The sequence below is a fragment of the Anopheles ziemanni genome, chromosome 2, assembly GCF_943734765.1.
Source record: "Anopheles ziemanni chromosome 2, idAnoZiCoDA_A2_x.2, whole genome shotgun sequence".
NCBI classification, from domain to species: Eukaryota; Metazoa; Arthropoda; class Insecta; order Diptera; family Culicidae; genus Anopheles; species Anopheles ziemanni.
This window is the reverse complement of record NC_080705.1, coordinates 69,641,083-69,663,154: the sequence shown is the minus strand read 5'-3', so window position 1 is coordinate 69,663,154 and position 22,072 is coordinate 69,641,083. Positions and strand designations below refer to the sequence as shown.

Sequence of the window (22,072 nt, the reverse complement as noted above, 5' to 3'; positions counted from 1 at the left end):
AATACACGAAAGGTCAAAGAGCTTCACACATTCTACGAAAAGTTTGTCCTATTTGTTGCTGGTAAGAAAGATGATGGTGCTTGATGAGTAGTGTATATAATAATTGGTAGAATTTTAAAAATACTACCAGAGACTCATTGGAAATACCTCAAGAGAAGATCAACTAGTTCTATTGGCAGCATTTGGTAATTACAATGTTAAAATTACCATACAATTCGATTTTCAATAAGAAGAAAAGATGTATACTTACATGTTGAAAAATGGATGTTCAAAAAGATCGTTATAATAAGTAATACACCACACACAATTTCAACTATATTAAAATAACTATCAAAAGCATATGACGCAAAAATGAAGCTATTTTTAACTTCAGTGCAACAACATGAAGAAATATGCCCTCTTACTATTAATTTATTTTAGAGCTCACAAGGTTAACAAAAAGTACCCGCTTCTACCCTAAATTCTAACGTTTCTACCACATGCTTTTAAAGTTAAAGGTGCAATTTTTTTTTAACAAGTTCACTTTAAGATCCTTATAAAATCAAATATCATGCGCCATTAATCATACCACCACGCCTGCATTCTGTTATTTTTCGAATTTATTAAAACAACACTTGAAAATCCCCTACAACCCGGAGGCGATTTTCTTTGTTTGTATCTTTCAGTCTTGGCACCGCAATCAGACCGTAGATTGTTTATCTTACCATATCCTACCTCATTACACAGTGTCGGTCCGAGCTCTCCGGGGGAGGGGAAATTCTCCCGGGAGTTGTTTGAACCGCACGACCGTCAGCCTAAAGAAAACAATATGGAAGGCTTTGGAAGGAGTAAAAGTAAAAACAAAACCAGCACAGACATAGACATATGCACAACAACTTATAATTCATCTCGTTTTGCCACCGAGAAACAAGCAACAAAATACGCCCATGTACGCATATGCATGAGAAGCGATAATTTATTCATTCATTCAAACATTCATTTATGCAAACGGGTGAGGCTTTTCGGGGTTGTGGAAGCCTCGGCAAGCGTGCTGCCCAGCGTGCCGGATCCGCGACCGAGTGCACCGAAGTGTGACAGCGCGATGCGTCGCCAGTTTGTGTTTGTTGTTTTTACTCAACCGAAACCGAAACTGGACCAGAAAGTCGGAAAAAATGCTGGCCGTTGCATCCGGACAGAACGCAGAATGCGTTGGACGGGGGGGAGCAAGGGGTCGTAACGCAAGCAACGACCGACTGCAGGTTACTCGTTTCCGGGCGACAGAATTGGAAAAAACTTCCTGCAAATAGGGTGAAGCATCTCCGCTTTGGGATGCGAAATTAATTTGGCGAGCAATATGCCACAAATGAGAATGAGTGGAACAACTTCTAACCGAAAAAAACGCACAAAACGGGCCTAAAAAAAGGGAAAACAAAACTATCTGTATCGTACCGTAACCTTCTATTTGCAACGGACTGCTTGTCCAGGGAACAAGCAAGGGAACATCTACACACCCAGCAAAGTGCGTTTGTTTGGCGAACGCGGGCTTTGCGAAAAACCCCACCCGAAGAACTGGCAAGAATATGCCAGCCGGTAAGCGTAACGGTTTGGGGCAATGAATTTTTGATCATCCATCACATCTTAGGGAGGGGAAAAAGGTAAACTTGCTTCAAAGAGAAACTTTAAGACGAGCGGGAACGAAACAAATCGAAAGAGTAAGTTTGGGAAGAGTTTTTATCGAGGATTTCGGATTAAAACACTTTTCGATGAATTTTTTAACCGGCTCGAAGGGAAAAACAAAACACACAAATACACCAAAAACATCGCCCAGGAGGAGGAAAACTTCTTGATTGCATTTTGTACTGCAATTTCGCTGAACTCTTCTTGCGCTTCGAACATGCACCGATGCAGAAATGGGCTTTTTTCGGCATGTTTCGGTGTGCATGTATGGGTTGCGTGTTTCGTTACTTTTATCGTGTTTTTCAGTTCCCGGACTTGGGTGTAATTCCACGCCGTCGCCTGTGGAGTTCCTGAACGAACGGCCTCACACCTGCCCGTCTGCAAATATGCTGTTCGCTGCTACCTGCAAGACGTTGTTCGTCCCTTCGAGGGCCAGATTTTAATGATCGCTCGCGAGAGATGCTTGAGACCACCGTTCGTTACTTTACGTTGATCGCGTCTTGGACTTCCTTCTGCGCGTCGAGAAAGGGGGATGTAAAAGAAATACGAGATACATGGTCTGATTATGCTGAATATCTGCATCGATGCGGGGCGAAGCAGCTGGTGTCTGCTGCACAATTTAGGCGCCTTCACCAAAAAAACAAAGCACAAGAGCCTGCCTGGCCTGAGAGCGTCCAAATAGTAATCGCGTACCCTTATCACGTTGACCAAGTTGGCTCCATTGGGGTCGAGTTCGTGAAGGAACAAGTCGAAAATAATAAAAAAAGCTCTCCGATCGCCGGTTGAATCTGCCGGAGGTTTTCGTGGTCCATTGACCGGTTGATTTCTTAGCTTTGCTTTGTTGCTTCCTTCGGACCGGTTTCGTCGTTACGTTTCGCCAAGGTTTAGCCCTTTCATTCACGATTTTGCGCTTTAATGCAGTCCTTCCAGCATCACGCACCTGTCGCACCTTGTTTGTGTCCACTGTTTTAACTGTTCGTTGCTTTTACGTGCCACGTCTTTCTTGTATCTTCTTTACGAACCGGTGATTTTTTTTGCTTGTAAATTGTGTCAAATTCAAGACAGAAAATTGACAACATTTTTTAAATTACGATGCTTTATTTTGGATTTTCGCAAACTTTGTTATTTTAAATTTTTATACAATGGCGGATCATAGGGTCAGCAAACTAAGCAGCTGCTTGGGCTTGAGCTTTCGAGGGCCCCGTCGTTTTGGTTCTTATTTTTATAAATTTTAATATTGAAAATATTTTTAAAACACCATATTTGTATTGTTACAACACATATTGTTGTTTTACTACAACAAAATTTGAGATTATTGCACTAACGCAAGTCAAAGAGATTAGTGAAAGATTTGATTACAGAGTTTGAACATTCTCAAAATAGTTTAATGACAATCGACATAAATTAGCAAAAGTATAGTCCTACACATTTCCAAATAATATTAGTAATTTTGCTTAGCATTATTCGTGGATTTTCTTTTTTAAATATTTCTCGATTGTCAATTTTAAATTATTAACAAAAATAATTGCCTGCTTACAGTTTGGTTCGTAGAAAATGATACTCGAAGAAAATGATTCTCTTGAAAAGTTATTGATGGTTTCGCATGAAATAGGGTTTTGCGTATCGGTCTTTTGGCAATGAAAACTTTTCAATGAAATAACATTAAGGAGATTATATATTAATTTAAATTCGTGTGGCTTAATATAATTTGAAATTTTTAAAATCTTCAAATTTAAATTTGAATGGTAAATGTTTTGTAAGATTTTGGAGCCTTAAAATTATAGCTGCTTGGGGTCCGTAGAACGCGTAATCCGCCTCTGTTTTGATATTCGAAAACTAAAAATTTATCAATTTAACTTTTGCTGTATTTTGCTACATCAGGTGCGAGCAACACTCAGTGTTAGTGATGTAATCTAACGGAGAAACTTTTTTGCCGTTTGTTCGATTTTCATTAAAACTCAAATCAACTTCTCCTTAAATATTCCACGAAGCATCGACGGTCTCCGCTGCCACGAACATAATTTATACTTGTTCGTTTTTCTCCATTGCAATCAAATTTGGCTTCAAACAAGAAGTGAAATTCTTCTGCCCCTTCCTAGATTTTGTAACAATCCTTTCGCAAGCGAAGTACTGAATGAAGGGGGGAAAAAAATACACGAAGTTCCGCGAAACAAAAAATCAATGCAAACTTAATAAACAATCACGACCCGACCGGTTTCTTCTTTAATCATGGATTTGGAAAAATGTGGTCCTAAATTTGAGCTTATTTTTTACTCGCTCATCCACCAACACCGCACGACAGCACAAAAACCTCCAGGGCGCGGAATCGATTGTGGATGGCACGTGAAGTAGAAAGCAAAGAAACCCGATCCGAACCGATCCACGTGCATCTTGCATGCAATCTGCCTGCCACTGTCAAACCCCGTGGTCGACCGTATTTTCTTGGAAGCTTTCCACGACCACTGGCGCTGGAAGCTTCTCGGTTTTCCATCCAGTAGGTTTTCTTTCGCCTTCTGCTAGGAATGGAAACAATACCATCGCCTGTCATTCGAAAGCGAAATGGCTCGCCGGGACTCTTTTTGCTATCGTTTGTTCGCTCTTGTTCGTTCTTAATTTCCCAATCGCACTGCCTCGGTCTCGACAAATGGTCGTTGCTGTGCAGCTGTGTACGGTTCAAGCAGCACAGACTGGAAAAGTTTTTCCTCGTCCAGCCACTCCCGATAACCCCTTTTTGCCGGACGGAACCAAGCTAGCACCGCATTTCTTGGGCGGTTCTTATCTTGTTGTTTTAAATTAGATTTCCACATTTAAAATTGAATACAGACAAGTGAAATACATCGTGCAAATGCGACAGGTCCGGGTGAAGAGGGTAAGTAGAAGTGCTGGTAAGAAATACCAGAGCCGTTGTATTCGGACACTCGGATGGGAAAATGGGAGCAGGCGAGGTGAGCGATGGAAATTGGTTGGTGGAACGCTCGGCTGAAAATAGGACCCTGTCCGTAATCACACCATATCGAGCATTGATTACGTGAATGTCTGCCGAAGAAGGGTATCGACTGCGAGGGTATCGTGTGAGAAATGCTCCAGCTGGTTCGATGCGGGAAAACGTGCCGGCGAATTGAAAAATCAATGAGCCGCACGAAACAAATCATGCGATCGGTAAAGTCAAGCGTGTTTTTTGTTACTCGATGTTCTTTTATTTAAAAGATGAAACATCAAAAATCAATCAGTTAACGAATACTTTTTACTTATTTGAGTTGTTTGCCAGATGTCGTCTGCAAAACGACCCCCCTTTTAATAAACTTCCACCGGTAATGGGTTCATTATCAACCCAACGACACCGGGCAGCGAATATTTACTTTCAAAATGAGCTACAAATCGTTTCCACTCGTAACAAGCGACCTTTGCACGGAAAACGATTCCCAAGTGTAACGACCGGTGGCGAAAATCATAAAAAATCATGCTCCAACATCTACCGCTTTTCACACTAATGGAACCCGAAGATGTTCAACCTGCCGTTGATGGTGGCGCTGATGATGGTGATGATGATGATGATGATGATCATGGTGGCAATAATAAAGATAGTGACGGGACGCTCTCTATCGCCTCGTTTACGGAACCAGCGGGTTGATTTTCCCGAGCAGAATTATTAGCTCTTCCCGAACAACGATGCCGGGCGGGGAAAATGTGCGTCGTCCGAAACGGAAAACTCCAACGAACCAACCAAATAAAATGCAAACAAGAACAAGCTACTGCAGAATGAAAACAGCAGTGTTGGAAAAAAAATCCAACGAACACAAACGAGTGGTAAAAGCTTTTCCCACGCATTTTCACAGTCTCGCAAATGCGGGAAGCTCCTGGTTGCCAGGTCCTACTACAACACTGCACACTACGATCAGTTCCGATTGCCTTTTGCCGAAAGCACATCGGGAGAAAGTATCCCGACCGACGAGCGAAGAGCATATGATGTACATATATCTTTTATGCTAATGCGTATCATCTATATTCCAACTTTTGAGGTCGTGGTTGGTGGTGAACAAAAATCGCAAATTTGATGCTCCACCGTTGCTCCTTTTATGCGGTTCCTCACACACACACACACACACACACACACACATACACATATACTAATGGTCACAGGATCACACTTGCTGGATTCGATGGAAAAAAAATGGAGAGAAGCAGAACAAGTTATGTTTTTGGCGTGGCGATGTTTTTTTTTTCTCGAACGATTTTCCTACGCCTTGGGGTTGGCATCGCATTAAAAAGCTTCAGAACCGGCTACGCTTGCCACTTTCCAATGGCGTCGGTGGTTCGTTTTGTCGACATGTGTGGCAAGGTCCTGCCCAAGTGCCTGGTAGGGCATGATGGAGAATGTAGCCCGAATGAGAATGAGCGAAAAAGTCGAAGTGGTTTCGATGATGATTTCGATTCGTTTATGTTGCGGTAAAAATTGTTCTGCCTGCTGCTGCTGCCACCGATGCTACTTTTGTGGGCCACATTCTGTCCACCCGGCACCCGCTCGTGTAGACCGTGGGGGACTTTTCTTCTTCCCCCTGTCGGGTGGGGACGCAAAAGGACATCTTCATGACGCTTCATTCGTAGTCGTGTTCGTGGTGATTCCTATCCTGGCGGGCCTCTTATTTATATCCCTGCGAACGACTTTGAATTGGAAAGCAGCTCGAAAGGCCGGCCACGACAGCTGCCTCGGTTTGGGCCGAAAAAGCTGACACAAGAATACGGACGGAATGGATACAACAACAACAAAAAAAAAAACCGCAACCCAAGAGCAGCCTTTTTAGCATAGCGAGCGCCAGCGACGGATGCCGATGTTTCGTTTCGATTCTCGTTATTTGCAGCACTTTATTGCACCCCATTTTCGCAGAGGCCTCCAAAGGAATCGGATGTACCGTTCGGGCTAAAGTGTTCTGCCTTTTGGGGGGAGAAGTTGCTTCGGTTTTTTTTTCTCGATTCCACATACGCTTTTCCGCACGTAAAAAGGAAACCACGGCGTGCGATGGCCATAGAAATGGCAAATAAACGGGTTTGGGTGTGATTTCTTTCTTTCCCTCTTTTCTTCACACAAACCACCACGGCGGGGTCCTTTATGCCTACGTTTATGCATCACGCTGCGTGCCAAGTGGCGTTTCGTTGCCCCCCCCCCCCTCGCCCACTAAACCACCCGATTGACGGTCAGTTAGATGCCCCATCTGTTCTAGCAGGCGGTAAGGACCGCAACGGCTTTGTGGCCGAATCTTTTCTCACGCCCTTGCCTTGCGGATGCGGTGGAAATTTGCAACATTTTCCCACACACCAGCATCTCAGGCCTTCTTCAAGAAGGCTTCTCCCCGTGGGTCCTTGATTTTTGTTTCCTTTTCCAACCGCGTTAGACCTTCATCCTTTTCCTATCCACCGGAAGAAACCGGACGGTGACCACGAATCTTCTCAGTACGCTATCTTATTCCGCTTTCCTTCGGGTCCTTACGGGCCCTCCAGTCCCTTTGGTAATATTTTCAACGCTTGGTCGCAAGTATAGTCCATTTTTGCGTTTGCCTTTCCCCCCCCCCCTTGTTCTGCATCACGGGCAAATGGTTTGGGATCTCTAGATTGTACGCTCCGTACTTTCGTCTGCGCCATAAGACACGGTCGTAGGTAAAATCCCCATGAATAAAACAAACATCGAAAGGATAACCCTATTTTTCCAACTTTCGTGTGCCCGGTGCAAAACAGGACACGCTCACCGAACCGAACGGAAGGCACATTTCAGGCCCGTGATAGCATTATTTAATATTTATCGGTTTTGCATTTTTCGTACCCGTACGCCACTTTGCCCTCCGGGGAAGGAGTTGGGAGTTTTTCGGGACACTCAACGTTTCCCGGCAGGCTTTCCTAGGTTCCATGATGTATCCGAAAAATGGTAGCATAAAAATGAATGCTGCCACTTTGTCCCTCCCGTGCGCCCTTCCCTCCCTGCACCGTGTAATGGCTTATGGCACTTATGCAATAGGATTGAGTGCGAGCGGATCGTGCACCGGCCCGATGTGTCGGGGACACGATGTATGTGAGTGTGCACTCTAGCTGCACTTTACGGTTGGTCCACGAGGTTGCTGTGCCAGCATAAGACGAAGCCTTGTCGAGTGGAGTATCAGCGACAAATGGAATGGGATTACAACATTATTTTTAAATTGAGCCACTTGCCTAACGTCAGGATAAAACTACATTCACGAAACTGATACACAGTGAAACGTGGTTGAAAAAAATGAAAAACTTAGTTCTGTTTTGAAAAAAATGTTTTGCCCTGCAAAGAACGAACTTGTCAGAAACTTACCAGCTGGAATAATGAAGAACTTCTTACAGTTTAATTCCGTACCACAGAGCACTATTTGCCAAAGGTACTCGCTAAGTTAAATGTTTTGAAGAAGTTGCACTCAAAAAGCATACTTTCACAACCTCCAAAACCACGTTGACATTGGCCAATGGTTTTGCTAAAACTGCTCCCTCTGTAAGTACGAGGGCTCTCTCCTCCCTGAAGAGCTCATTAAGCCCTCGAGACATCGTTCCATCGTCGACGGATACATTTTGCAAAACACTCACAAGGCGCAAGGAGCAAAAAATGAAAAAGCCAAAACCACCCGCCACCTCCAATTAACCTTTCCGGCAACCTTGGAGCGAAGACGTCAAATGGCCGGGGAAAAACTATGGCGGCAGTGCTACGTTTTCGTGCGAACGCCATTTGCGAACTCGACAGCCAATACGGGAGGTGGGGTTCTCCGGGATGGTCGGTAAAAAGGACAACATCTTTCCCGCCCCCCCAATCCGCCCGATGAAGACATTTTCGGACCGGGCATCTACCTTTTCCGTGTGGTCCCGACGGGATTCCTTTTACCCCGAATGACAGCGGGACAGTGTGTACTGCGGGAGAGCGAAATGAAAGAGTGAGAGACAAATCAACAATAGTGTCGAGAAGTAGGAGGAGGAGGAGGCCACCACCAGCAGCAATCTGTGATGTTGATCATTTAGCTTTTTACCATCAATTTCCCTCATGATATCATTGCCATCGTCCATTACCCTTCCCGAGCGGCCCTGTTGTTGGGCGCGGATGGGCGGAAAGTATGTGCCGGAGGGGGAGCGGTAGGAAAACCTGTGGGGCCACCGCTTGGAAAAACCAATTCATTTGACCCTTCTTTTTTCATTTTGTTCGGCGCTGCCCTTTTATTCTCTACGCTGCCCGGAAAAGGGCTGTTCACTTATTCATTTCCTCGTTTGGCGTTGTCCACATGCCTTCGCTGTTTTCGGCCGGTTCGTATTCCTTCTTTTTTTTTTACTCTTTTGTCCCACACCGTCACCGACGGAATTCTCCCGAGCTGCCGAGTGGCGTCATTCAGTGTCAACTCGATTCATCGGAAGTGAATGGCTCGGTCGTGGCCGAGATTTGCTCCATTCTCGATTATAGTCTCCGGGAAAAAAAGTGGGGGCTCTTTGTGCTGCCGAAAGGGAAAACCAAACAAGGGAAAGAGATTTCTGCATAGAGGGAATGTCCTTTCATCGTCTGACGGATCCGAGCACAGACCAACTCAAAAGTTCAGGAAAATTAAAATATTTTCCCGGCGGTGGAGAAGAGAGAGAGAGAGAGCGAAGTGTAATAACTGCACGAGCGGACAAATGCCGAAACCATATTAATAAAGCACAGTTAGGGGCCAACCTTTGGGGACGACCTTGCATTTCATTTTCGTCCTTTGACCCCGGTCAACTCCCATAGGCTTTATCTTTTGAGTTCTTGATGGGTTACTGTTTGGTCGGTGGATGTTTCATCATATTCGTTTTTGAATCCCATACGGTCCAGCATTACGTGAACTCTCTCGGGTCAATCTCTTAAAGTCTGTCCTTCCAACGACCTAGAGGTGCATACATTAAAAAAAAAAAAGAAAAAGAATTGCATCCACCACACGGCCTAAGTCCAGCATTTCCCGGCGGGCCACAAAACCGTCCGGTGATGCGGCGGAAACGCTACGAACCAGGACGCTAATGGACGTGGCCTTTCGCTTTTCCTCTTTTTCTGTGCTAAAGCGAAAAACGCGGAAGCAAGTCGGAGCCGGCCCGGAAAACTTTCAAATTGAATTTCCGGATCATCCACCGACTTCTCGGTCTTGGTGCATTCGCCCGCGTACGGATGCATGCGGCAAACATTTGCACGACCCTTCTTTTCACCAGCTTCTCGATTTTCCTTCTTTTCGTGCGTCCATTTTGTCCAACCACTCAAACGGATGGAATGGAACCGGAAAGCCTCTGTCGGGGACTGCGTCGGGCAGTTTCTATTTATTGTAGATGTTACTTTATCACTTGTTTTGCTTCCGGCTGCAATCGAAGGGCAACGATTGTGCGGAATAGGAAAACAGTTTTACGGCAGCCTGCAGGAGCTTCCGGAGTTTGAGTTTACAGAACCGAACAAAATTGAAGCGGGATGCGTCAATGTCCATTAGGAAATGATAAACCGTTTACTGACCGTCTCCTGCAGATATTGATGTATTGCAATATACTTTTTCTCCCATTGAAGATATGAAAATAAACCCTCTGACCGGCTGGTTAAATACAAGATTTTTCTTCCATCCATACTTTTGCAGTTGTTTTTGAAAGGATACCGGATTCATTCGCATGCGATTGAAGCATTTTCCATTGCATTTCAAATTACAATCGACACCTTCAGAGTTCTTCGTATTTCATGTGCAAACTATTTTGTCCAAGCGCAAATTGAACGCAAAGCTCTCCTTTGTGTGCGTGTTGGTGTGCCGGAAATAGAAACCATCTGAAGGACGAGTCACTTGTAAACACCGGGCAACGGGCAACCGATTAGTTGCACATTGTTTGCGCAGGCAAATAAATCCTAGCAGCCTTGATAAAATATTCAATACGTATGCTTTTAACCGTCCGGCCTCCACACGTACCACCACCACCACCCACCCTACGGGCACTGTTTTCCAGGGGAAAACTTTCCCTGCCTGGCGTGGGCTAATGGGAAACTTGGGGGCTTTTCAACGCCGTAGCATCGTCGAGTACCTGGGGAATCATTTGTAAAGCTCTGTGTGCTCTGTTTATTTTGATCGCTTTTCACTTCCCACCTGCACCCTTCTCCGTCCGTTGGTTGGTAAACAAACAAACACACACCCACACGCTCTTACGCTCTCCCCCAGGAGAGGGCGAAGATGATTGCCCCGAATAACCCTTGGGTGGATTCGAAAGTGGTAGCCTTTGGTCTCGATAATGTTGGCTTGAAGCAAATCTATTTGCGTTTCAGCTGCGTAGGACACCACTTACAAACTATTACGAATCGATTATGTATATCAAAAACAAAAACGCATGGAAGAGAACAATATTTGTGTAACAGTAACATCAACAGCTGCAATCAAGGGTTGCACCTAACTACTTGCGCTTGCATCTGTCGTTGTTTGCTTGCTACATCCTCGCACGGCTGTTAGGAGGTGGTCGCTTTCAAAGGGATCAGCAACATGGTTTCCTTAGTGACCCTTTGAATGACCAACCTGTTGTTGGGAGTGTCCTTGCCGGCTTGCATACCCTCTCTAGATGTAACTTACATTTTGTGAGGGTTTTTTTTGTTTCTCGCCCGTTTCTGATCAGTGTGTTCATTTGTGCATTGCCATGCTTGTGTGCCTTCGCCGTACCAACATCAAAGGATAGCAAACTCCAACACTGTGGCAAGCTGCTGGTGTGCAAGTGTGTAATCCGACGTGCGAGCGTGCCATTGCCTGGAGAGTCCTTGGTGGCTGTAAATATAATCTGTTCCTCGGAACAGAAATCCGTGCTGTTGGCATGCAAGACCTAACGCTCTTCTGCAAGCAAAGTGGACCATTTCTGGGCACGGCTTTGCAATTCCGAGAATTCCGGGAAAGTGTTACCCGTACGTGCTTTGCACCAAAGTGTGAGATTCTCTGGGAAGTTTAGCTATGCAATGAAAATAGTTAAAGAGTTCATTCCAGTTTACCACCATAGTCAATTTATTCGTTTCATCTAAACATATTTCACCTGAATTCTGAAACAAATGCTTCTAATTTGAAACATTGTTTATTGGACCGTAGTTTTAAAATACTATTTGATCATCCACCGTTCAAGCGATGTAATTTTCCCCGCATATTAAGCAGGGTGAAAGTAACAATTTTGGCCCACTTAGGGAAGGGTCACCAAGCTTAGGGAAGGGTAGCTATCCAAGCATGCACGAAAATTCATATTTTTGAGTTTATTTTATGTTTTCACTGAAAAATTATTCGGGCACGCCACACACACCGCGGTTGCCGCAGCATCTCAAGCTCTAGCGCTCCAGAGCTTTTTAAACCGCGTCAAGTATTCAACCCAGAAATGGTGGGTTTTTCGTTTTGTATGGGAATGACAACGCAGCGCGTTGTCAAAAAATTTGGATCGAGCACTTTTTTGAACGCCAGAAATGCCTTCAATTTAAAAAAAAGGGACGTTACAATTTTTGATACGAAGTTAATTTTTCAATAAACGATACCATGTTATTATTTATTGTTCGTGTTAAGATGGTATTCGTTATTCGCGATATTTTTAGTAGTTTATTATTCCAAAACTTCATGTGAATAATAAATGTTTCTTATTTTGATTTTACTTTCCCGTGTTGACAATGGTGAAAAGGATGGAAGGAATACTTCTAGAACAATTTAACTCTCTCGATGTGTTTTCTGGTTTGGTGGTACTTTAACATCCGGCATCCGGCGCGGTTCCTCCCGCATTTCCCATTCCATGTCTCTCACCGCAGAGACCGCTTTCTCTCCTCAAGGCTTCTGTAAACTTTTCACCACGCACTTTTCAAGCGTTCGTTGGCCAGGCTCAGTCGGCGGCCCCTGGCTCTACCCCCCGTGACATCCTCACTTGCAACCTGCTGGAGATCAGCGAGGGTGTTTGGTGTGGTGCCTAATAACGAGCACTTGCTGTATGCTAACCATGTAAAATTATTCCTTCCCGTATCCTCTCCTTCCATCTTCTTACTCCTTCAAGAATCCCTCAATCGCTTTGCACATTCAATTGTTCTGTTATATCCTTCAGACGATCCGCTGGGGTGACCCACCACGACTACTGTATTGGTAGCGCAGCTTTGTCGCGGGTATCGGCTATCAAGGACCTTGGGGTGTGGCTGGACATCACCTTGTCCTTCTGCGTGCAGATTGATAATGTGGTATTCAAGGCCAACCGTACTCTGCGGCTTATTTATCCCCTAGCGTCGGAGGTACGGGACCCACGCTGCTTGCTGGCGCTTTACTGTTGCTGTAGTTGCGTATGCTTCCGTGGTATGGACCCCAACTGGTGTCATTGCCTTGGGACGGTTAGAGGGGGTGCAAAGACGCTTCACGCGTCTGGCCGTAAGGTGTCTTCTCGGCTACAATGCCTGCTCCCTTCTGGCTCACGAGTCACGATGTCTATTGTTGGGGCTATCCACGAGTCAGACTCGCCACCGGTACACTCAAGCTACTTTCATCGCCCAACTTCTCCTGCACTCCACTGACGCTCCGGAACTCCTGTCCCATATTCCTTTTTATGTCCCTTCCTATATCCTTCAGGAAAGGTCATCTCTCTGTATTCCCACAATCCGTACACATTTCTCCCAGAATGATCCATTTTGTCTGCGCCATGTCTTCCTTCAATAGCTCTAGTCACCTGTTTGATTACAACGTCTCCTTCCCTTCCTTTCGCTCACGTCTTACCAATATAATAAATTCCATAATCAGAAAACGTTATAGAATGTCTTCATAGAATGGAAAATATAGCGTCGCATACACAAGTGTAAATTTATAACGACCTAATACAGTTTCCCTATCATTGAAACGAGAGTATTAGAACACTCGTTTAGTTGTCCGTTATAGTTAACGTTGATTATTTGAATTGTTTTGCAAAGACAAATCAGAGCTTTCGGTAGAACGGGACATCTTTGGGAAAGAGCGAGAGGCTTCGCGGCTACGCAAAACGCGCTAGGATCAAGCAAATCGAGTAGTTTCTGCGTTGTCAAATTTGACAACGCGCTGCGGAACGCGGTCTGTGTGGCAGCGGCGATTGATTTCCGATCACACTCTCTGTCACTATTTTGGCCCACTTTGTTTCTATTTTGGTCCACTTAAAAACTGCTTAATTTATGTATTTTATGATTAGAACAATTTTTACAATAATTTAGAAACTGATATTTACTTTAACTATTATTGAACAAGTGAAATTAAATGTTTTATTTAATATTTCAATATCCACTTTTTGCAAGATGATAGGATTTCCGTTTTGAAAATTTCTAACAGTCAGCTGTCAGTGTCAAAATGCATACAAATTTCATTTCAGTCGAAATCAGATTTTCTTGCATTTATTTTGGCCACTTTTACATCGAAATTAAAATTATTTCTCGTTCTCAAAAAATTCAAGCAATGTTTTGATAATTCCTCAAGGTGGGCCTGCTTGCAGCATGATTTGTTGGAAAACCGACAGCTTCCTAGATTTTAACGATTTTGTCGAGAAATATTTATATAATCGCTCTCAAATTTGGCATTAAACAACAATGAATCGTTATTAACAATATAAAAATGGTTAGGGCGCATTTTTATTAGAAATCAGTGTAATAATTGATCTCCTTTTAGTGGCCAAAATTAGATGTATGGGCCAAAACTCACGCAGTAGCGTCACTTACCATTGCTGGAAAAGATTTCTATCAATCTGCTTTCTACAAACATTTTAAAATGTTCAACATCTTCAACTTCAAGGCGGCTATAAATGAAACGAATGAAAATGGTATGATAGTTTTCTCTGCCGTGTAGTTTACTTTAATATCTTATTGTGTACTTAAACAACTTGTTCTCTCTTGATCTTGCAAGTGCATTTTACTGATCGCATTCGTTAACGTATTTACAAACACCCCCGTTATCGTGTCTAGTCATCGTAATGTCTAAGTTTAGGTGAAATGTTTAAAAAATTAGCATCCACAACTAAAACTTTCCCTCCATGATTCGAACCAGCCGATAGGCACGTTTGTTCCTCCAAATAAGCTCTTTAAAAAATTGCGACCGCTAGCGACCCGAAGCTTCGGCTAACTCGTTTTCGGTGAGATGCAAAATGGGATCGTTCCATTTTCAGCGAAGCTTTTTTTCCCTCCATTTATTCACCGAGCAAATGGTTGCGATCATACTGCAGGCACCTGGTCTACCGGTTTCATTCTCACACACACACACACAACAGCGGGGGTCGAGTGGGTGAAAATTTTTATTTGCATTTTTAATTAAGTTTCTTGCTCACAGCCCGCCAGCGTCTCCGCCGCCGTCGCCACCGGTTCGGAAGCGGTAAAATGTTTTTCAACCGTGAACTGATTATTGGGTGGCCATGCTGAAAGCACGACTCTCCGCCGCGCACGTGGTTGAACAGGACGACGGTGATCGTGATGTACGGTGGTTGTTCCCCGCTTTTGCGCTGGCTGTGTTTTTCCGGCCCCCCTTGTGTCTCTCTCCACCTTTTTTTATTCCTTCCGTGAATGCACACCTCTTCGTTTCAATCTCGTTTCACCACGGCCAGATTTGTTTATTCACCTGAAAAGTGCAATTTAAGCGATTTGTTTTAATTTCATTATCCCATCCATCGCCAGCCAACCGACGGAACCGTTACGAAAATTACGAAACGTTGTAGCGAGGCTAGGAACAAGGGGTGGGAACAAAAAAAAAACAACACCCTACATCGATGCAACCGAATCGGTACACTTTTAGTGTTCGTTACATGCAGTGCACAAATGGGAAGCCCATTTTAACGGAGCGGTTTGTTATAAATTCACCCACCGCTCTAATGGAGGCGCCTGGTGCGCCACACGTATCCGCATGTTGCCGGGTATGATAATGATGATAAATATCCATCGGAGCCGCAGCCGACACGTGACGAAAGTTTCCTTACATTCTTGTCCGCAAACATACGCACACACACATACACAGAGACTCCAATAAACTCACTAGTTACGACCCCGCAGTTGGCACATTTATCAAAAGCAATCCATTTTGGCTTGGCATGACGATTTAATTTCACTCAGGGTTTTGCACCGGAACCCGGCAAAATGTTTTCGGTAGCAAACAAATCAATTTAAACTTTCTTCTCCTCCTCTCTCTCTCTCTGTTGGTTTGTATAAATCAATGGTATAAATTTTCGCCCCTGGTGTGGCTTTGGTAAAGTTTCGTAGCAAACATATTTTATTCGCTAGAGCAGAAAAGGAACGAAAGAAACTGCACGCGGTGAAAACCAAAGGCGCCTTTTTTCAGGTGCAATTTCTTTTTCTTTTTTTTTTGAGGTGCAAAACGAAGCTATGAGCATTGCTACTGTAATGCACCTTGGTGTTCAGCAACCCAGAAAGAAACCTCACGGGAGAAGGTAATGCAAACCAAATTTGTAACTTCTTTGTTTCCTTTGACCGAAGCGCTCCGATCTTTGATGCTGGATGAGGGTATGTGTGAGTTAAAAAGTGAAAAGAAAAAAAAACGGTTCGTAGCTCAAACGGCTCTGGGTAAGGCAAACACCGCCAGCTTTGGTTTCCTTCACATCAAGGCAAAACAAACACAAATTGAACAAAAGTACGCTACGAAATATGAAGCTCACATAAAAACAAAGCTCTCCCACACACTGCCACACCGTTGCTACTGTGGTCAGGTGACCATTACTTCCTTCTGTCCCCCGGTTCCGAGACGCGGGCGGAAGTTTGCTCCGGCGAGGCCAAAACACTTCCGCCCGCAAACTGATTGTTTTGCAGCGTGTAGCCTTACATCCTAATTTTCAACCTCGTTAGGACGCATCCGGGCCTCATCGTGCAGAACGACCGCAAAGCTGCACACACACACACACACCGCCTTTCCATTTCGATTCGTTCCATCCGGCACTCACTCGTTACACAGTTTCCGCCTGGTGTGGGATATCTTTCCCCGTTGTGCCGTTTGTGGATGGCAAGTTTTCCTTTAACTGGAACCGAACCGAAAGCGCTGAAGACGGCGTTAAATTGCCAGGCACACATACGTTTATTTTTTGTCCTAATAAAAAAAATAAAATCGGTGCAACCATGGCCGAGGAGGATCGTAGTTCGCACGGTGCATTTCCTTCCTGGCAGGTGCAACCACGTGGTGCACTCCAGGTATCATGTGGCACGTAAAAAATGGAAAATGCTTCGAACAAACAAATAACACACAAAAAACTTCCTCCCGTTACCATCTCAAATATGCCATTTTACCTTCCCAGGCAGCGTAGCTAGTTGCTGGAAAAAATTGTTCTTAACGGTTCACACATTCAAGATGGCAGGACTTGGGCGGAACGGTAGAAGAAAAGCGAGAAAACATTGTAACCTTTGAGCAAATGGGCAAAATGCAAGAATCTCATTAACAGCAGCGCACGGCTTCGGCACGGGAACGTTTTCATTAGCCAGCTTTTTCCCCTACCACGCTGTGCAATTATGTGCAGGGTTTTTCCCCTGCAGGAAAAACTGCACCCGAGGAAATCTGGTGCCGCTGCATTTGCTCCATTTTCTTTCATTCCGTTGTCACTTGGGGCTGTTTTATGTTCGGTTCGTTCGTTTTCCCTTTTGCGTTCCCTCGTAATATTCCACCCGGAAGCTCGCCCGGCTCACGGTTAGGTCGTGCACGAAGATGTATTTCCGGTACGTGTTCCGGGTCGAGGAACCTTTTAAACTCGGAGGAAAAAGCGAACGAAAAACAAGAGAGCTAATTCCTTTGGAAACCCTTTCTTTTTTTTTGTTACCTCACTTCCTTCGGGTCGAAGGAACTTTTTCCGGTTGAAAGTTTCGGAATTAGTATTCCACTTTTCCCGCTTCCCGAAAGCCCGAACCTTATCCAATTTTATCTATAAATCTTTTTAGGACCCGAACGGGAACTTTTATTGATGAGCAGCAAACTGGTTGGTTCTCCTCTAAAAAACACACACACACACTTGCACCCGACAAAACCCTTCCGGAGGTTCAACGTTTCGCCACAAAGTCAACGGTTCGGAGAGAGTTGTTCGATGAGTTTCATAGCTCTCCGACAAAAAGCGGCTTCGAGCATCATCAGCATCATCATCCCATGCCGACGGGGGTTTACGAGGGGACGATTTTCCACCGGCCACCGATGCACATTTACATGAACCCTTCACCCTTTGCAACGCACCCTTGACTGGTTCCCACTTTTGTCGAGTGGTTCTGCGGAAAATTGGATCTTTGGATGGGTGAAAAGAAAAACGAGGAAGAACGAACTCTGGTTTAGGTTTGGTGAACTTTTGTCAAAAGTCAAACTTTGTCCGCACTTCTCCTCGCTCCCTCCTCCCTCCTCCCATCCCACAGGGGTGGATGTCTGGAGTAGATCCGGAGTCGGGTTTCGTTTGACCAAACCGAGGGAGCACGCGTGCGGATGCTGCATGGGCTGCGGCTGTTACTGAAAATTGGATCACCATCGAACAATCCGATTATAGTAATTGTTCCGTCGTTACCACTCCCGCCGGAACCGGGTAGTTTGCCGGCCGTATCATTATTTGTGGTTAATTAAGTTGATTGAATACTTCAAATCTGATCACCATCGCGCGAAAACGGGCCGGAACCGGCCGGGGGAAGCGGAAGCCGGCGATCCAAATTGCAACATCACAACCGTGCTTGGAAACTTCCGTGCAAACTTCTCCCTTTGAACGACGACCTGCGTGCAGGATCGGATACACCCTTCTCCGTTTCGGAGAAGTAAAGCCAGCGTTGCTCGGTTTGTCGGTTATTTCTCTTAATTACGAACATAATTTGATACTCGTGTTGCTGCAGTGAAATGTTTATTTTACACCAGAGACCCGCTCGGTAAAGTGAGCCTCCGCTACTTGGGCCACTCGTGTATACAGCCCTTGGGCGTGAGGCGAGCTTGCCGACGAGGTTTCAAAATTTACCCTCCAAACGTATCGCTTTCCCGGAGGCCCCGGAGCACCGGAACTCGAGGAGCGGAGCGTGCGTGATATTATTTGTTCGAGTCGACTGACGATTACGTTTCTCGCAAGTAAAGCTCACCTGCTTTGCGATGTGATGAAGTTGGCATGTGTTGCTTCATTAGGAAATAGTAAGCCGTCCCGAATTTTCCGGAAAGTGCTCACCATGTCGATGAAAAGTATTTATTACATATAATGCTTTCCCGTCGTTGTCCATTAAAGTTCGTTCCTGTGCGTGTCCCGGAGTGTTGTAATTTTTGTAATACACCCATTTTCCCCCCGAAACTGTACTTTGACAAACCGGAAAAAGCTTCCTCGAACCTCACCCATTGTGGTTTCGTTTTACAACCTACAGCACAACCCTGATGGGAAGCAGGTAATCCCGGGTGGAGAGCGAGCATAAACGAAGTAGTTTGATTTTATTTCCCGCCCCGACCACCCCGTTGCCTCATCCAAAACCCGAACCCATCACGTGCGTGTCCGTGTGGTCAAACGCCCGAAAGGTCAGCGCCTGCTGAATAATAAAACGAACCATTTCTTCCAAATGTTATTGCTACCATTTCCAAACCCGTGGGCCCGCAAGAATATTATAAATTCAACTGGACGGGCAGAGACGGGCTGCATATGGGGGACTGCGGCGGTGGTGATTTAGTTATTCGGCGAATGTTACGCTCGCCCTTCGACCGAACCGAACTCCCAAACGGGTTGGGTATACGCAGCGCTGCGCAACGAACGTGATCAGCCATGTCGGGGCGTTCATGTTAATTATTAATTCAACCAGCATTCCCTCTTCTGCCCACGAAATGGACGGGCGCGGGGGGATTCCTAATGGTTCGGAAAACCTTCTTCTCTTTCGGCTTATAAATTGGACGGGTGGGAAAAGGGCTGACCCAGAAAATGGTCCACTTTGAAAACGAAGTTGTTGAGAGATCTCTGGTTTTTTTTCCTCTTTGAGTTAGTCATTTTTGTAACGTTCTGCTTAACAGATGCAGCGTTTTCCGATTATCATTCGTGGCGCTTCGAACGGAGTGGAGTGTTGAGAAAAGAAGTCCCCGTCGTTGTAGCAGGAGGGCGTGAAATTACATAGAGCGTGTCCTGATGGAATCAATTACTTATGCCCAATTTATTGAACCGGTCACTCTTGGCTTCTTTCTCCCCAACAGGATGGCTCCGGGGCGCAGCATAAACAACACGAGCAGCACGAGCAGCAGTCGATTCTGCCGCACACGATCGATTTCGTCGAGCCGGAAGCGGACCATCGGATGCGGCATCAGCGCTTCGTCCGCGAGCAGCTGCACGAGCTGGAGGTGAAGCAGAGCGTCCTGAAGCGCCAGCTGAGCGAGCTGCACGGGCACCGGCTAGCGGACCGGTTGCGGGCGGTCGAGATCGAGCAGCGGCGGCTGGCCGGCGCCAGCTTCAACGTGAGCCGCCAGGTGGCGGGCCTGGACAAGCTGCACGGCTCGATGCTCGAGCTGCTCGAGGACGTCGAGGCGATCCAGGGCAAGTTCGAGAAGACGGTGCCGGACATGCGGCGCGAGATAGCGAAGGTCGAGTTCGGGGTGGCGCAGGCCGCCTCCGAGCAGGGACTGGTGCGCGAGGAGGTGCACAACGCGGCCAAGAGCATCCAGGCGGTGGCGGTCAGCGTGAGCGCGCTGCAGGAGGAGCGGGACACCGTCAAGCGGCTGCAGGCGGACGTGCACGAGCTGCAGGGTGAGGTGAGCCGGCTTCGCTCGGCCGCCCTGCTGCACCGCGAGCTGGCGCACAATCGGCTCGAGAAGGTAGGTGTGCCGGTCGATGGCCGGAATGGCACTTCAAACGTGCTGACGAACCTCGGGGCCATGGCGTGGGTGATGAGACCCTGCGGGCTTCAATCAAGCCTTCGGGGCGAGTGATATTTATTGGATTGGTCATGCGCCTTCGTCGGTTTTATTTCATCTCGTGCTGCCGTTCTAATTTCATTTGCCTCAAAATGCATCAAAAAGACTTCTCTAAATAGAACACTCCATGTTGCGAGTCATGGAACATTGTGCAACAAATCCTCAAACTACAAAAAATTTGAATTTATATGGTTTACTCTTTATTTGATCAGAAAAAGAGTCTAAAAATTATTTACCTTTTTCCCAACATTAATCGACGGTGATGTGTTCACCTAACATACACCAAACTAAGTAAAATAACTTCTCTTGCTTTCATCCAATTTCCTCACATTCAGATCATGTTAACCCTTTCACAGTTTGTGTGGAATTTGTACTACTTTGCCTGGCCCCGGGTAGTTTTTTGCCTCATATGTTGTTTCTACTTTCACTGTGAGGCGTTTATCTGTTTCGAAAACACGTTCTTGTGAGTCTATACATGTTTGTTCATTTCTGAGGTACAATTCGATGCAACCGAAACTGTTTGCTTATTATTGCCAAATTACTGCTGATCACAATCACAAATAACACATATGGTAGAACAAAAATACTTACTTGGTTGCATATAAAGTGACCATTTACATTCTCAAGTTTTTTGTTAAAATATAATTGTTTTTTTCGATTTTACACCAAAAGCTATAGAAACTTGTAAAACAAAAATAGTGTGACAATTTTCTAAGCATTTTACTCAAGGCAGGACTGTGAAGGGGTTAAACTCATACCAAAACATTAGAGTTGTGTAATACGGATTCAAGTTCATGAATCTGAATGATTTTTTGCGTTTTGGAGATTCATGATTCTCAAAAATACTTGAACTGATGAAAAGTGATGGGTCGAGGAACCCGTTTTTTTTGGTTGATCGCATGATCCACGCCAATTAAAAAATAGTGGAAATTCGTGAAAGAACCATGAAAGCTTCATGAAGATTCATTAAGCTTTCGAAAGATTTATAAACTGAATGAATCTTAGGTGAAAGATTCATATGAAGGAATCTCGCTAAAAGATTCACAAGGCACAACATTACAAAACATGTAATTGTAAGAAGCAATTTGCATATCAGTTTACCAAAAAACAATTCTGCATTATTTTGGCATATAGGGTAAGTGCACCCATAGTGGAGCTAGTACCAATAGTGGTTGTAGTGGAATAAAATCCTAGCTCTACGCCGATATATATACAATGGAGTTATTTGTTCTTCTATGAAATGTTCTTTGATCTTCTGCGGAGTGTTAAAAAGATGAACCATCTCATTCCATAATATATAAGCTCCAAAATTCATATTTTCTAAACAGGTTGTCCCAACATGCTGCATTCCTTAAGAATCCGTAACGAATATCATAATTTCCTTAAGGCTGTAAATCACTACAAAATCATTAAAACCATATGATTTCGCTACTTACATACTCCAATATAATTGATTTACACGAACTTAGTGCATTTTAGCATAATTTTATTATATTTTTATAGTTTTTACTATAGTGCCACTATAGGCACAAAAACTCAAGTTGTTCCTATAGTAGCCATAGATTTTTTCT

At 44.8% G+C, this 22,072-nt stretch overlaps 1 protein-coding gene across 1 annotated transcript in view; it reads left to right on the top strand.

Annotated features, from left to right (window-relative positions):
• LOC131294202 (protein scabrous) overlaps positions 1 to 22,072 on the top strand; it is a 55,330-nt gene that overhangs the window by 21,751 nt on the left and 11,507 nt on the right. The window contains exon 3 of the mRNA XM_058322248.1: positions 19,788 to 20,402. Within this exon, the coding sequence (XP_058178231.1) occupies positions 19,788 to 20,402 (615 nt within the window). The remainder of the gene's footprint in view (positions 1 to 19,787; positions 20,403 to 22,072) is intronic.